General features: G+C 40.7%; 1 protein-coding gene across 6 annotated transcripts in view; it reads right to left on the bottom strand.

Annotated features, from left to right (window-relative positions):
- The window catches only part of PIEZO2 (piezo type mechanosensitive ion channel component 2), a 240,735-nt gene that overhangs the window by 81,479 nt on the left and 144,412 nt on the right, over window positions 1-14,844 (bottom strand). For all 6 annotated transcript variants that reach the window (XR_006265021.1, XM_043444481.1, XM_043444480.1 and 3 more), the window contains exons 6-7: window positions 14,587-14,797; window positions 13,129-13,342 (exon numbers count right to left, since the gene is read on the bottom strand). Coding sequence is in view for 5 of the 6 variants with exons in the window: in XM_043444481.1 (XP_043300416.1) it covers window positions 13,129-13,342; window positions 14,587-14,797 (425 nt within the window). In the remaining variant the exon portion in view is untranslated. The remainder of the gene's footprint in view (window positions 1-13,128; window positions 13,343-14,586; window positions 14,798-14,844) is intronic.

Raw genomic sequence — 14,844 nt, forward strand, 5'->3', positions numbered from 1 at the left:
TTATTTCAGGAGCTTTTTATTTGTAACTCTGAGTTTTTACCAAGAATCACTTTCTTTAGTCTGAAAAACACCCTTTAATATTAAAATATATATATATTGTGTGTCATGAAGATCTACTGGTGCCAAACACCCTCAGTTTCATATAAGAACATCTTTATTTGACCATATTTATGTTTTTCCATATATACCTTTGGATATAAAATCACACCTTGATTATTTTTTTCCAGGAGAATGTGAAAGATGTTGTCCTCTGGCATTTAGACTGGCATAATTTCTGATGAGAAGTCTGTGATTCCCTTTCACAAAACGTACTTTCCATTGTGATGCTATTACTATTTTTCTCTATCATTGTTATTCACAATTTAATTGTACTGTGGCTTGGTGTGTCCAGCACCCTGCATTATGGGGCCAAAGGGCGGGGCAGGTGTTGGGGAGACGACCTTGCAGAACAGGGGGCCGCCAGCAGACGAGGAGAGAATCTCCTCCTCCAAAACCCCATGGTAAAGTAAAGGCCAAAAATCTAATTTTTGGCAGGTGGGAAACAGAATTAATTTTACACATGAATAAAGCAAGGACACGCTGTCAAGAAGGCAAGGCAGGTCAGATGTCCACAGAAAATGAGGTTTGAGCTTCCACCCCCCTGAAGGCATTTCCTCAAAGTTCGACAAATGTCTTTGCTGGAAGGAGACTGAATCTAGCTCTCAGTGGTCCTCCCAGCAAGATGCTCCCCTGTCCTTACAGCAGCCCATCTGGGTGAGGGCAGACCACTTTTACACACGTGTTCTTGCTGCTCTGGCTTCCAACCACCCTCCCCTCTGTATTGCATCATACGAAAAACACAGCCAGTGTTTAACGTCTTTTTTCATTAGTTTCCTACTTATGTTTTAAACACATTTCCATGCCAAACCCATAGCCATTTTTGAGAAACTGGAGTTTGACAGTTTCCACACAACATTGTTTTCTTAAGCCTGGAAAAACTCTGCATGGAGTCCCCTGGGCTCTGCATCACGCCTTTGAAGTCCTTTCTGGCACACGTGTGTCTTAACGGTCTGCCAGGTTGTTGTAACTGGGCTTAACCCTACACGCATGGAACCCTGCCTTATAATGAAAGCATTCTGTCCATGGGACGATTTTGCACAGGTAGAAGGTGTGTTGTCTTCAGAAAGGAGACAGCTGATGAACACACTGAGGCCATGTGGAAGTTCCTTGCCATTTCACCATTAAAGGCCCACTCCCCTACTTGAGATGACGCCACATCTCAAGAACATTTATATGGTATGAATGTTGTAGATTTATGGTCTATTTTCTGTGTCCAAACACATTTTCACCTCCGAGAGCAGTGTAGAAATGAGTCAGAACCAGGACTCCCAGGACCACTTGGTCATCCCACATGGCTTCTTATGACAAGGCCAAGTTCAGCCCCTAAACCATGCAGCCTTCTATGTTGGGAGCACAGGATGAGAAATATCAAATGTGGGCATTTCTATTACCCACAAACATAATTTTCCCCAAGTAGTTATAATGTAAGCATGGATTTGAATACCTCATTTTAAAGCCCTACATAGTTAATAACCAATGATGTTACAAAGGCAGAAAGAAGGAGACCCAAGCCAACTCCGCGGTTCCCCTGAAAAAATCAGGCACTATGTTGAATGTCTGAGGCCAGCCCTGCTGGGGATCTGCTATTGGCTCCATTATACATACGGATTGAGGCACAAATGAATAAAAAGTTTTGTATGTGGTAGGGTTTATGTATCCAGGTCTGCTGGCTTCAAATCACACCACTCCATTTCTCAGGTGCAGTAAGTGGTGAAATAGGAAAACCCAAAGGGTATCAGGAAACCCTCAGGAAAGGGCATTAGTCATAGGAAGATTCCACTACAGGACACATTTAGTAAATTTGTCCTTTTAAGTGCTGAGTCCTGAGTCTATTGAGTACTATAGTTATTGTCAAGGATGTACAAACAAATAAGATACTATCCCTGTCATCATAGAGAATTCATGATGGTGGGAATACTACTCAAATATGGCAGAATGATTTTAGGAAATGTGCTCTGAACTGTTCACTCATTGGAAGGTGGTTATCAAGCTTTCCTTCCATAGAACTGTGTTGCCTGGATGATGGGTGCAGAGTGATGATTTGCACCACCCCTTTCTGAGCATCAGAGCAGCAGGCATTACCTCTGAAGGGCACAGGGGCATCTCACTGACCCCATGAGAGGGATCTCACTCCCCAGTGGAGTAGTTAATTGTTGGCTCTTACATTTTAATTTATTTGAAGGGCACTAAAGAGAAACCTGCGAACTAGTGACCAAGGAGTTTCATTTAGTGTCAGAAAGGTCAGAGATATAGAAGGAAAAAGATTGGATAATCCATCTATGGAGGCATGCTCAAACAAGGGAAAGCAAGAAGTCTTCTGTAAGAAAAGTTGAAACTAAAGTTACTCTAGGAAGAAGCCAACACATCTAGAAAAGGAAACAATTGGCAGAAGTCTAGCTAAAGCCCAGATCTTCTCCCTTTAAGTCCACATAAAATGTTTCTACGTTTCCTAGGATAAGCCCTAAGTTTCTCAGGTTCACATCATAGGAAACGGCTTTCCATGAACTGTCCTTGTAATGTGATGCAACAAAAAGTATAAGCTTTTCCCATTCTTGGGAGTCTTCTCTTTTAGGGAAACATGAATATATTTTAATCAACATGTATCATGGAAGTATGGTAACATTAATCAGTTTCAAACCCAGTGAATCATGGAATGGATTCTAACATCTGGGTTAGAATCTGGGTTTTTTGTTTCTTTTTCTTTTATTTTTTTTTTAATTCAGGGAAGCAGTTATCAGGAAGGTGAGTGCAATTTTCCATCAATATTAATATATAAAGTAACAATAATAAGAACTTCAGATTTATTGTCAGACACAATGCAAGTGAGAAGACAGTGAGGGAACATCTTTAAAGTAGCAAAATAAAAACTATTACCCTAGAATTCTATACCCAGAAAAACTATCTAGCACCAGAAGGTGCACTACAAAAAATGTGAAAAATTATTTTATGCAGAAGAAAAAAACCACAGATGGAAACGTGGACATGTGGACAGAATAGGGAAAAAAGACAGTACAAATTCTCTGAATAAATTAAATAATTATTCTCTGCAATAAATTAAATAACATCATTACTGATTCTACAAATATTCAAAAGAAAATAAACTCAACATTATTAGCAACTTTATGCTCATAAATTTGACATCTTACATGCAAAGGAAAATTCCTTGAAAGACACAAATTACTAAAACTCATTCAAGAAGAAATATCCTGAGAATCTTATATTTTTAGAGAAATTGAATCTGTGCTTAAATACCTTCCCATAAAGAAAATTTCAGATTCACATAGCTTCATAAGTGAATTCTTCTTAAGGAAAAATTTAAAAATAATAATAAAAAATTTGACACCAACTCTTCTGTCATACAAATTCAATCCCAGCAGGCTATGCCACAGACATCGACAAACTGATTTAAAATTCATATGGAAACATAAAGGGCTTAGAATAGCTTAAACAACTTCAAATTAAAAGAAAAGAAAAAAGAAAGTCTGACATTGCTTAAATTCAAGACATTATCAAGCTACAAGTAATCAAGACAGCAACATAAAGATGAAGAGACAAATTGTATAGAATAGTCTATATATAAACCTAACCACATGATTTTCAACAGATGCAAAAGAAAACACAGTCATTTCAATAAATGATTCTGGACTACTTAACATTAAAGGCAAAACAAACTCTGAGAAGAAGATATAGAGGAAACGTTTGTGAATTTGGGCTTGACAAATAATTCTTAACTACCACACCAAGAGCATAATTCACAAAAGAACAACTACGAAGTATATTTCATCAAAACCAAAAACTCTGCTCTTGCAAAGACACTAGTAAAAGGATGATAATCCATAGACTGGGGAAATATTTGCAGAAACATATACCTGATAATTGATTCATGTCCTGGTTTTCTAAATAACTGTCAGAATTCAACTGTAAGAAAACAAAGTTAACATGATTTTTAAAAATGGGTAAAAGGTGAAAGATTTATACGATCTGAAAGGAGTGTGATGAAGATACAGTAGCATCGACATACAGTCCATAGCGTTGCAAAGAGTTGGACACGACTGAAGTGACTTAACATGCACGTGTGTGTAAAATAGATAGCTAGTGAAAAGTTCCTATAAAACACGAGTCCAGCCTGGCACTCTGTGATGACCTAGAGGGGTAGAATGGGGGTGGGGAAGGAGGCTCAAGAGGGAGGCGATATATGTGTAATTACGGCTGATTCTCATTGTTGCACAGCAGAAGTCAACACAACACTGTAAAGCAATTTCCCCTCATTTAAAAATAAATTTTAAAAGACAAATAAAAATGGGTAAAATATTTTAACAGACACTTCATCAGAAAGAAATATGAATGTAAAATCAGCTTATGAAAAAGATCCTCAGCCTCATTAGTCATTAGGGAAATGCATTAAATTAAAACCACAAAGAATTGCCTCTACACAACAATTAGAATGCCCAAATTTAAAAAGATTGACTTTACTAAGAGAGAATGAAAAAAGAAATGAACTCTCACACTGCAAAATGAGACCTGCCTCCTGCCCCACCCAGGATAATAATAATATTAATTATAACAACAATAATAGCAACAGTAACGTTAAAGAGTACATATCACAAGATTTCATTTATAGAAAGTCCTAGAAAATGTACTCTAGTCAAGTCAGGGAGAGCCATCAGAGTTTACCTGGGGATGGGATGAAGGAGGATGAAGACAGGAGAGAGATTACAAAGGGGATGACGGTGCTCTTGGGACAGATGGGTGTATTCATTCCCTTAATTATGGTGATGGTTTCACGGGTATGATTATGTCAAAACTGATCAAACTATAAGCTTTGAATTATGCAGTTTATTTCATATCAATTATACATCAAGAAAGCTGTTAAGAAAAACAATTATACTACTTCCACCAAAAATGAATAACTAGCAACTTTATGAAAACCACTGTTAAGTTTTCTCAGGAAGAAAAGCTTCTTTAGAGAAACTCTGAAGAGAAAAATCAAAGCCTCTCAGTTCCCATTTCCAGAGCTAACCTCTTCTGGGTCAGTTTGTTTAGAACTAAAATGAACACACTGCTATATTTAAAATGGATAACCAACAAGGACTTACTGTACAGAACATAAACTCTGCTCAATGGTATGTGGCAGTCTGGATTGGAGGGGGTTTGGGGAAGAAAGGATGCATGTATATGTATGGCGGCTTCCCTTAGCTGTTCACCTGAAACTACCACAACATTGTTAATCAACTACACTCATACAAAACAAAAAGTTTAAAGTTTGGAAAAAGAAAAAAGAAAAAAATGAAGACAACAACAGCCACAGTTACTCCATAAGTAACATTCTGAACTTCAGAAAGCCAAGCAGTTATGAGGCAATATCCTTCTGTATGTTTGTCCTCAAAATACTTTGCAAGTCAGCCAAATTGGCTTATCTACAGTCTAAAAAATTAATGAGGTGTTACTGCATTGAATTAAAGTCCAGTCCATGAATGAGAATCTTAGCTCTAATAAACAAGATGGTCACACTTTCCAACAAAACGTTTGATAGCAAAATAATTGTTATGTTCCAAAATGCCCTTTCTTAAAAGATCGCTTTAATTTTTCATCAGCTGTTATCTTAACTTGAAGGATTCGTCCATCTTCCCACCACAAGAACTTTTACCATCATTAATTTGCTATTAATTTTTAAAGTTGAAAGCACTTAAATGTACCATCCAGGCATAGTTTGTAATATGTTCATTAATACTAATCATTTGGAGCAAATGTAGAAAAAAAAATAACTGCCAACTCTGCCTAATCTCTATTCCTCTTCATATTTTGAAAGATTAAATGTAAAACGAGTCATCTTTTCACCTGGAAAGGTTCACTGGACCACACTTTATCCTTGAGAGCAGGGACAGCACTTGGGCAGAAAGGCCCTGACTTGCGGTGACCTGTGCAGGTGAGCTGCCCTGTGCAAGCTCCAGAGCTTGACTGCCCTCCAGGTCAGCAAGGAAACCAGGTCACAGGACAGGGTGGGTCCTTCCTGGACACTGGAAGAAGACCCTTCTGAGAGGCATGCTCAAGAGCAAAAGCGAGACACAGCCGGTCGAGGGTGCACTTCCAGAAGCCCAGGTGGGGAGGTTTCAGGTTCAGGTTGGACAGACGTCCCGTGCGGAGGCTTGTCTGCCTGGTCAGGGGCAGTGGCTGCTTTAAACAGGATGCCAGGTGTCACCTGGGTGGCAGGGTGACACCCCACCCAGGGACCCCCCTTTCCCAGGGGTCTTGGGTCAACACCACACCCACTCACGGCCCCAGGTGACCATCAGGTTGTGGCGATTCCCCGAATGGACTCGAGGGTCAAGTATTTACATTCTATTGATTTTCCATTTATCTGTGGAAAGTCAATTTGTTTCTCTTGGTTCCCAGTTTTTGCCTTTTAGATGAGCACAGAAGAAGTGGGTCTGAGATCGGTCACTTAAATCCAAAAAGAAACAAAGTTTGGTTGCTGTCATGTCACCCACCACCTGGGCAAACTAAACCATCGGCTACCTGGTGGTGACACCCTTAGCAAAAAGGAGGAGTGTTAACCACAGGTTCATTTACATTCCTCAGCGTGAAAATGACCTGCTTGACATTAATTTTCCCCACACGGGACCGCTTTCTGATGAAGTTCTCACCAACCTGCCTCCATTAAGAACAATTTCGTCTTTCTGTGCTGTTTCCATTAGCGAGGCTCAGACGGCTCTGATGAGGAGGCAGCACCGTGGCTGTCCCAGGTGAGGATGCAAACGCACTAGAACAAGCCGCATTAGACAATCACCTGCAAAGCCAACGGCATCAGACACAACACAAAAATGACTGCGCTGTGTCACTTTCTAGGAGCCCACTGGCTTCTCCAAACCAGAAGAAAAACACAGAAAAAAAGCATGAGGGCCATTAAGACTCCTGACACATTACTGACATTTTAATGACTAGTGTAAGAATAGGACAAATACAATAAATAATACTGTACTTTTCGTGTTTACTTTTCATTTTTCTTATTTTGTTACAGAATGGTTAAATATTGCTGAAGTTTGAGGCTTTGGCTTTTCTTTCATATACTGTTTTAACACGGGAATAAACATGTTTTTCCTTCACTAAACAAAGTGCATTTTCTTATTGTGATTTGTTGAAACAGGACATGGAAAGGCCGACATGGGACAAGTTGTTGTGTATTTATTTAATAGAGAATGCTGCCTCCACAGGGAATGGCCTGAATCTCTCCCATTCCTTCCCACAATTCTTGTTCATTCTCAAACTGCAGGATCTAAGGTGAAAAAAAAAGCAGCAAAACAACAAAATGAATTTGAGAAAAGAAGTCCAACCCCTGCAGTATAGAGAAAGTGACTGTGACTGTCGCAGAGAAAGTGCAGAGGTTGGAATGACAGCCAGTCAGAGATGATGAGACGCGACTTTGAGGGCTATTCAGTCACCCCCATATGAGTGCTCACTGTGCACAAATGTTCATGACACACAGAAGAAGAAAACCTATAGGTTCCATCACTCTCAGTCATGACTACGGAAATAGTAGACGCTGACTCCCCAGCCAAGCCCTCCACCTAGCCCACGATGGAATGTTTGCTGCAATTGTCCAGATAATGTTGGTGAGAAAAAAAGGACTGCCCCCCACCACTCCCACTTTGCCCAGGGCTGTTTTTACAGGAGTTCACCTCAGAATTACTTGCAGTGTCATCTTTGCAAGGAAACAGTCAACAGTGAGTTGACACTATTAAAACTGGCTTTTTGTAAAATCACTAGCAACTAGATGTTTGTTTACAGCATTCAACACATTTCAGCTCACATTCAAGGACACCACAGAGCAAGTCAGGTCCACCTGCCTCAGTCCCGTCATCCACCCAGTGCACATCCCACACTTTCCGTGCAGAAAACCCACAGGACACAAGCTGGCTGGGACTGGTGGCTTTATCACAGAGGGGAACCCAGGTGAGGACTCTGAACCCTGACCCTTGCCTCCTGGCCTTCAAAGTGTAAGGTGTTTGCTGTCTACAGAAATTCCCGAGGAAACACAAAACCTTTGGAAAGTCCCATAGTTGGGATTAACTAAGCCAAATTTTGTTTAGTCTGCCATCTTCCTTAGGGAGACCTGCCAGAATACGTTGGAACTGGGCTCTATTCCATTAAACAAACTGTGCTGAGTGGTATGTTATCTGTCTTTTGTAAGTTATGTGGATTAGCTTTAAAGCTTTATTGTGCTGGATCAACTTCACAAGAGGGGGCACTGAATTTTTTATGGTTTATAACCATGTGAACCATATAATCCAGTGTCTTATATCCTACTCTCACTCTGCCTTAACCTTCCCAAGTGTTATTTGCACCAGTCATGTCCTACTGTTAGTGACCCTATGGACTGCAGCCCGCCAGGCTCCTCTGTCCATGGGATTCTCCAGGCAAGAATACTGGAATGGGTAGCCATTTCCTTCTCCAAGGGCTCTTCCCAACCTAGGGATTGAACCCTAGTCTCCCACATCGCAGGCAGATTCTTTACCATCTGAGCCACCACAGAAGCCCAACCTTCCCATAGGTAAGCTCATAACTATCAGAAAAGAGCCCTGAACTTTGTTTTGGAGAATTTGGACAGTTCTGCGCACAAACAGGTGGTAATCACTAACTTTTCCCCGGGCAGCCCTCCTCCCTGCCCCTTCTCTACATCCTTCCAGTCTCCCATCTGCCCCATCCACTACGGGTCCCTACCCACCTGCTCCACAGGATTCCCTGGCTAGAACCTTTGAGGAGCTCCACCCAGTTGTGAGTGGAGTTGGAAGGAACCATATGATCTCTTGGGACTCTTGGGTTGAAAGAAGACATCACCGTAGAGAAACACAAGCCTGCAGAGGTGTGCTCCACACAGGAGCCGGATTTCAGGTCACAACACCTGCGTGAAGACCTGTGAAGTAACATGGTGTGGTCCCAGGATCAGGGAAACTTCCATGCCCTCCCGCAGAGCAGAGCACTAGTCAGCCGGGCAGAGGCTCCCACACAGCTGAGGGACCCGGGGGCTGCTTCCACTCATTATGAGTTTTTCCTAAGTTCATAAGTAACATGGATGCTCAAGAGAGCAAAACTGAAGAATCTAAATCTCCTGGGTCAGAAATCAAGGACTAACTACATTACAGCACAGCTACACAGTCAAACACAATCAAAAGCTTTGCAGTCCATGAAAAATCACACTTTAGAGGAACATTTCATGACATGAAGAGATGCAGAAGTTGCACAGAGCAAGTTTCAGAATGGCCTGTGAACCATACTGTGCAACAGTCAAGCATCATGATTCAAAGTCTGTTTGTAAAAACCACATTTATGTACAGGAAAAGCACTGGGAGAATACAGACCAAAAATGAACAGTATTTCTGGGAGTTTTCTAGGATTTTTAGGATTTCTAGGATAATTTTTTTAAGGTTTTAAAATTTTTATAATTTTTTAATAAATTTTATAATTTTTATAATTTAAAAAAAAATTTTAAATTTTTATAACTTTTTAATAATTTCTAGGATTATTTTTTAAGTGTTTTTCCTGATTCTTTTTTACACTTTTCCAAACAATCACCCACAAGCATCTTAATGATAAACAAATCAATTCAATATTTCTAAAAGTATTCTAAATATATGCTAAAAATAAAGCTAACCTTCACCAGAAAGCCTATTTGAAAGCTTACAAGAAGACAAAAACGACTTGGATTATTTTGAGGAGAGCCACATCCGAAGCTAGATACATGGACTGGAGTCTCTGTGGTTATGAAATTTGTGACAAATGCCCACTTAAGATGACTTTTTCTTCCTGATTGTCTGCAGTTTGTTTTCTGCCAGCTCAGCTGGTGGATAGCAACGCGTTGAAGTTACACCTTAAGAAAAAGCTATCATTTAAAATATGTAAATTTCCAAGCTTTCAAAGGCTAAAAGGCAATGTCCTACTTTCACCAAGTTAATGGAGGAAGAAAGTACAATAAGGCAGCTACATGCAAATGTATGTGTATACATACACGTATATGTGTATATATAAATGTATATATATTGCATTGTTTAGCTCAAACTATCTATACTCTGATAAACCACCCAACTTCTAATGACTCTATAAGAGTATAGCGATGAAGCTTTTAAACTTTTTAAAGGTATTATCTTCAAAGTGTCTATAATAACTTACAACCATAATTTTAAGTTTGAGGTAATCCCAATGAAAGATAAAGATGGTAAGTTATTACACTATTAGGACTGCTATTATCCACACACTTGGTTGGCAAGTCTGGTTTACCACCTGTTGTAACTACTGAGCTAATAATGGTTTTTGCATTTTTAAGTGGTTGGGAAAAATCAAAATAGTACTTCATGAAACGTGAAAATATTTTGAAATCCGAAGTTCAGTGTCCACAAAATTTTGCTAAAACCTAGCCAAAACCTTAAAATCTCATACAGGGCTACTTTTGCACTAAAATGGCTTCCTGGAAGAATTGTCAACAGAGACCATAGGCCTGCAAAATCTAAAATATTTACTGACTGATCCTTTACAGAAGAGGTGTTTTCAAGGTGGTTCAGAATAGTCTTTGTATTTCCTATTATCAGTCTCTAGATGGCAGAAAAGAGCCTTAAATTGGGGTGTGTGGCGCGACCACAGCCCCATAGAAGGTATACAACTTACATTTCCAATTAAATCATCCCTTAAAAGTCCAACAGTGCAAAACTTTTTGCTCTATGTGTTCAATAAAACCAAAAATTAAACTTCTATTAGAACAGAAATATTCATTCAGTCTGGAACTAACGATCTTGCAACAGTAAAAACATTTTTCTATATGTGTTCAATAAAACAAAAATTATATGTGTAGAAGAAACTGAAAGACTCACTCAGCCTAGAACTAATGTCTGCACTGAAATTTTGTATCTATCCACTTCTGCTTAAAATAAATATTATGTAAATCCACATCATTAAAGAGACTTCTCAGTGCCCCCCAGCTTTATTGAGGTACAATTGACATGTGAAATTGTAGTATATTTAAAGTGGACAGCATGATGATTTGACATAAGCATAGATTGTAAAATGATGTGTAGAACCTCAATCAAGTTAATAATCGCTTCACATAGCTACTCTTTTTCTTTTCTTTTTTGTGGTATGAAGGTTTAAGGTCTATTCTCAGCACATGTCAGTACAATGTTATTACAATGCATTGCTACTACTACAGTGCCCCTGTATATAGATCCTCAGAATTTACTAATCTCATACCTGAAAATATGTACCTTTTTCCACCTCTGCCTATACTCCCCACCCTCCAGCGCTTAGCAACCACCGCTCCCCTCTCTGTTTCTAGGTTTGACTTTCTGTTTAGATTCCACATAAGGAGTGAGATCATACAGTATTCCTCTTTCTCTGACTTATTCCACTCAGCACAATGCCCTCCAGGTTCATCCAGGTTGTTGCAAATAGCAGGACGTCCTTCTTTTTCACGACCAAGTAACATTCCTTATGTGCTGTGCTTAGTCGCTCAGTCGTGTCCAACTCTTTGCAACCCCATGGACTGTAGCCCGCTAGGCTCCTCTGTCCATGTGATTTCCCAGGCAAAAATGCTGGAGTTGGTTGCCATTTCCTTCCCCAGAACATTCCTTATATATGTATACTATTCTTTCTTTTGTCATTCGTCCATCAACAAACACCTAGATGTTTCCATGTCTTGGCTCCTCTGTTTTTCATGTCCATGTATCCTAAAGAATTCACCCCATATCTTCTAAAATAATGACATTTTCCCAGATAACCACACACAACCATGTACCTAAGAACTAACAGGAAGTCTGTACTATCAGCTAATAATCAGTGAATATTGAAATTTCCCCATTTAATCTCAAAAGGATTTGTCCTTAAACTGAGATGTGATCCAGAGTTGGGCTTCTCATCTGTCTGCAGGCTTCCTTGCTTCTCCTTTGAAGTAGAATGGTCTCTGCCCACACCCTTCACACACACTTCTTTTTCAGAATGCTGATTTTTTAAGAGACCAGGTCGTTTTCCTTACATTCTACATTCTGGATTTAATGACTGCTTTCCTGTGGAGTCAATTAAACCACATTCCTGCCCCTTATATTTCCTGGAAATTGGAGGTTAGGTCTAAAGTCTTAATTATACAGTGCCTCGTTCCCCACACTGTATCCAGCCTAGAAGTCTGAAAGGTCAAGAGACCCCACTCTGGTAAAGTTTGTTTGGATCAACTGGTCAAGGTGCTGACTACCCCAGAAGGGGCTTTTCCCTTTGCAATTAGCAAATGATCAGTGAGCTTACACTCTATTATCCTTGTAAACAATCTTCATCCCAGGAGCCTCTTTAAGTCATGGTTTCAATTTGTGAATAGATTTAAGTATCTCATGAAGAATTGGTAAATGATAGTTTTCTAATTCTAGCACTCCTTTCCCTTCATTAGCTAGTGACATCCTGTCAGGAGGAGTTTTCCCTCATTAACTGAGAACAGCCTAGAATTCCTTCCAAAAAGTCAAAATAAATGCTGGGTTCTTTACCTTGAATTCTCATTTTCATATAAGACGTTGGGATAATAGTCAACTTCAACTGAAGCACATAAAATCTCTCTCTCTCTCACACACACACACCATGGACTCATGTGTTTTTACTTTTACATTTTTATGGTCACTCAGTTCTTTTTGACCCTCAATTTGTCCTCTGCCCTCAAGAGCGCCCTCCCACGGATGCTCTGATATATCCTTCTTATTCTTTGCTGTAAAACATTCTCCCTGGTCTCCTTCCTCAACTGAGACCGTGTGTCTGCTCTTTGTTGCAAACAACAGCTTCCCTCTGCTTCACCCCAGCAGCAACCCCACCTGAAGCAACACCTCTTCCCTCCAGACCGTGTAGCCACACATTCAAGGCAGAGACTGTGTCCCCATCTGCACCAAAGCCCGGCTGACCTACCAGTGGGCATCAGAAGAAACTTAGCAGATTCTCAGGGCCCGGCAGGGTCCTCCCAAGGGCTCGAGGATTATCTTACGGAATCGTCAAATGTCCAGCGATGCCTCTTACCTGGCGTAGTAGTCGTTGGGGGGAACGGCTTCCTGGAAGAACTGGAACTGGTACAGATAGAGTCCGATCAGGTGTCCTGCGGTGAAGATGGCCAGCAGGACGCAGAGACAGCTGAAGAGCAAGGGGTCGAAGGTCCGGCACCAGGACCACCAGGTGCACAGGCCCAGGAACACGAAGAAGTACACGGACGAGGTCAGAGAGGGCAGCATCATCCCTGCGGGGGCAGGGGCGGGGCACATGTGAGAACCGTGGAGAGGAGGAGACCCCGCACAGCTCAGCCGCCCTCACTGCTGGGGATGATGAGGAATTCCTCATCATGCGTGTAGTAAAATTCATCACACTCTCTTGATGAAATCAGAATTAGTGCTATTTGTATTGTGAAAAAAAGTCACGTGTAAAGTGAAATTTGTAAACATGAGGAAATATCAGATGATGAAGAAACCCTACCTGTGGCACTTGAGCCCCGACAACAAACATTCACTTCTCCAACCAGTAGAATTCAGCATGTTTACTTGCCTGTTTCCATTCTCTATTTCTCCCCCAGTTTTTCAGGAATCCTGTATGTCCATTCTAACTGTCCTCAATAAATTTTTAAAATAATGATTTACTTTTGCTTGTCTGTTGACGAGGGTTCATGATAATATTGCATTCAGTGGCAGATAAAACCTCACTAAATCTCTGTCCTGCCCGACAAAATGTGATTCGCTCTATCACTAAAAGTGGAAATGTCAAATGAAGTCATTCCTTCATAGGCATTTAAAAACTTTGCAGGGAGCATTTTGAAACAACTTCTCATTAAAGTCCTGAGTTACATTTCTTGAGAAATACTCTTCACTTTTCTATCTTTTAACTCTCCCATGGAAAAACAGTTGCTTCATCTCGTGAAACTTCACAGAAGCAGGATGGAATAAAGTTCACAGCAGCTCTGGGGCAATGGGGACGGGGCAAAGATGGAGATAAGGTTTTTATGGAGGAGCCTGCAGCCAACAGGGAGAGGAAGTGGGCGTGTGTGCTGGGAGATTACCATCTAACCGGGGAAGAAAAACACTCTATCCTGAGAAGTTAAATTAAGAGACCTAATGATTCAGTGTAAACAGACAAGCTTCCGAAAGTCCATGTGTAGCTCTGGATGGGGACAGTAAAGGGTCCCTTGTCACCACCTACAGGCTCTGAGGGAGGTGAACAGTGGTCCTGTTGGTCACATAGAAAACAACGCCACCTAACTGCTACGGGAAAAGACTGCCTTACAGAGGTTAACAAAAACCATCTAATACATTAAACCTACAACTGAATGGGAAAAGCTCTGTGTGTGTGTGTGTGTGTGTGTGTGTGGTTTGTACACGTGGCCAGTTTCACAAAGCTAGAGTTATGATTTTGTTGCCGCAGAGTAGAACTGTTTCCTTCTTTCATCATTCACCAGCTCGCTCCCTGTGCGCCCCAGGACTTGGAAGTTCTCACCTGATGAACCCAGTAAAATCGTCACAACAACCTTCCCCGCAGTGGTTATCATGTTGCCAATAAACTCCTTCAGCTTGGAGGCCACGGAGGCCAGCCTGCGGAAGAGTTTTAATTTCGTGCTTTCCTCCAAGTCGCCTTCAGGACCGTCTCCTTCATCTAAGTCCTCTTCATAGATCAGGGCCTCTTCGGAGTCTATTTTTTCTCCTCCAGCCTAAATAAACGAAAAACAGAAAACACTGCAGTCTCTGCCTATCCACC

This window comes from Cervus canadensis, chromosome 23 (assembly GCF_019320065.1).
Source record: "Cervus canadensis isolate Bull #8, Minnesota chromosome 23, ASM1932006v1, whole genome shotgun sequence".
Lineage (NCBI taxonomy): Eukaryota > Metazoa > Chordata > Mammalia > Artiodactyla > Cervidae > Cervus > Cervus canadensis.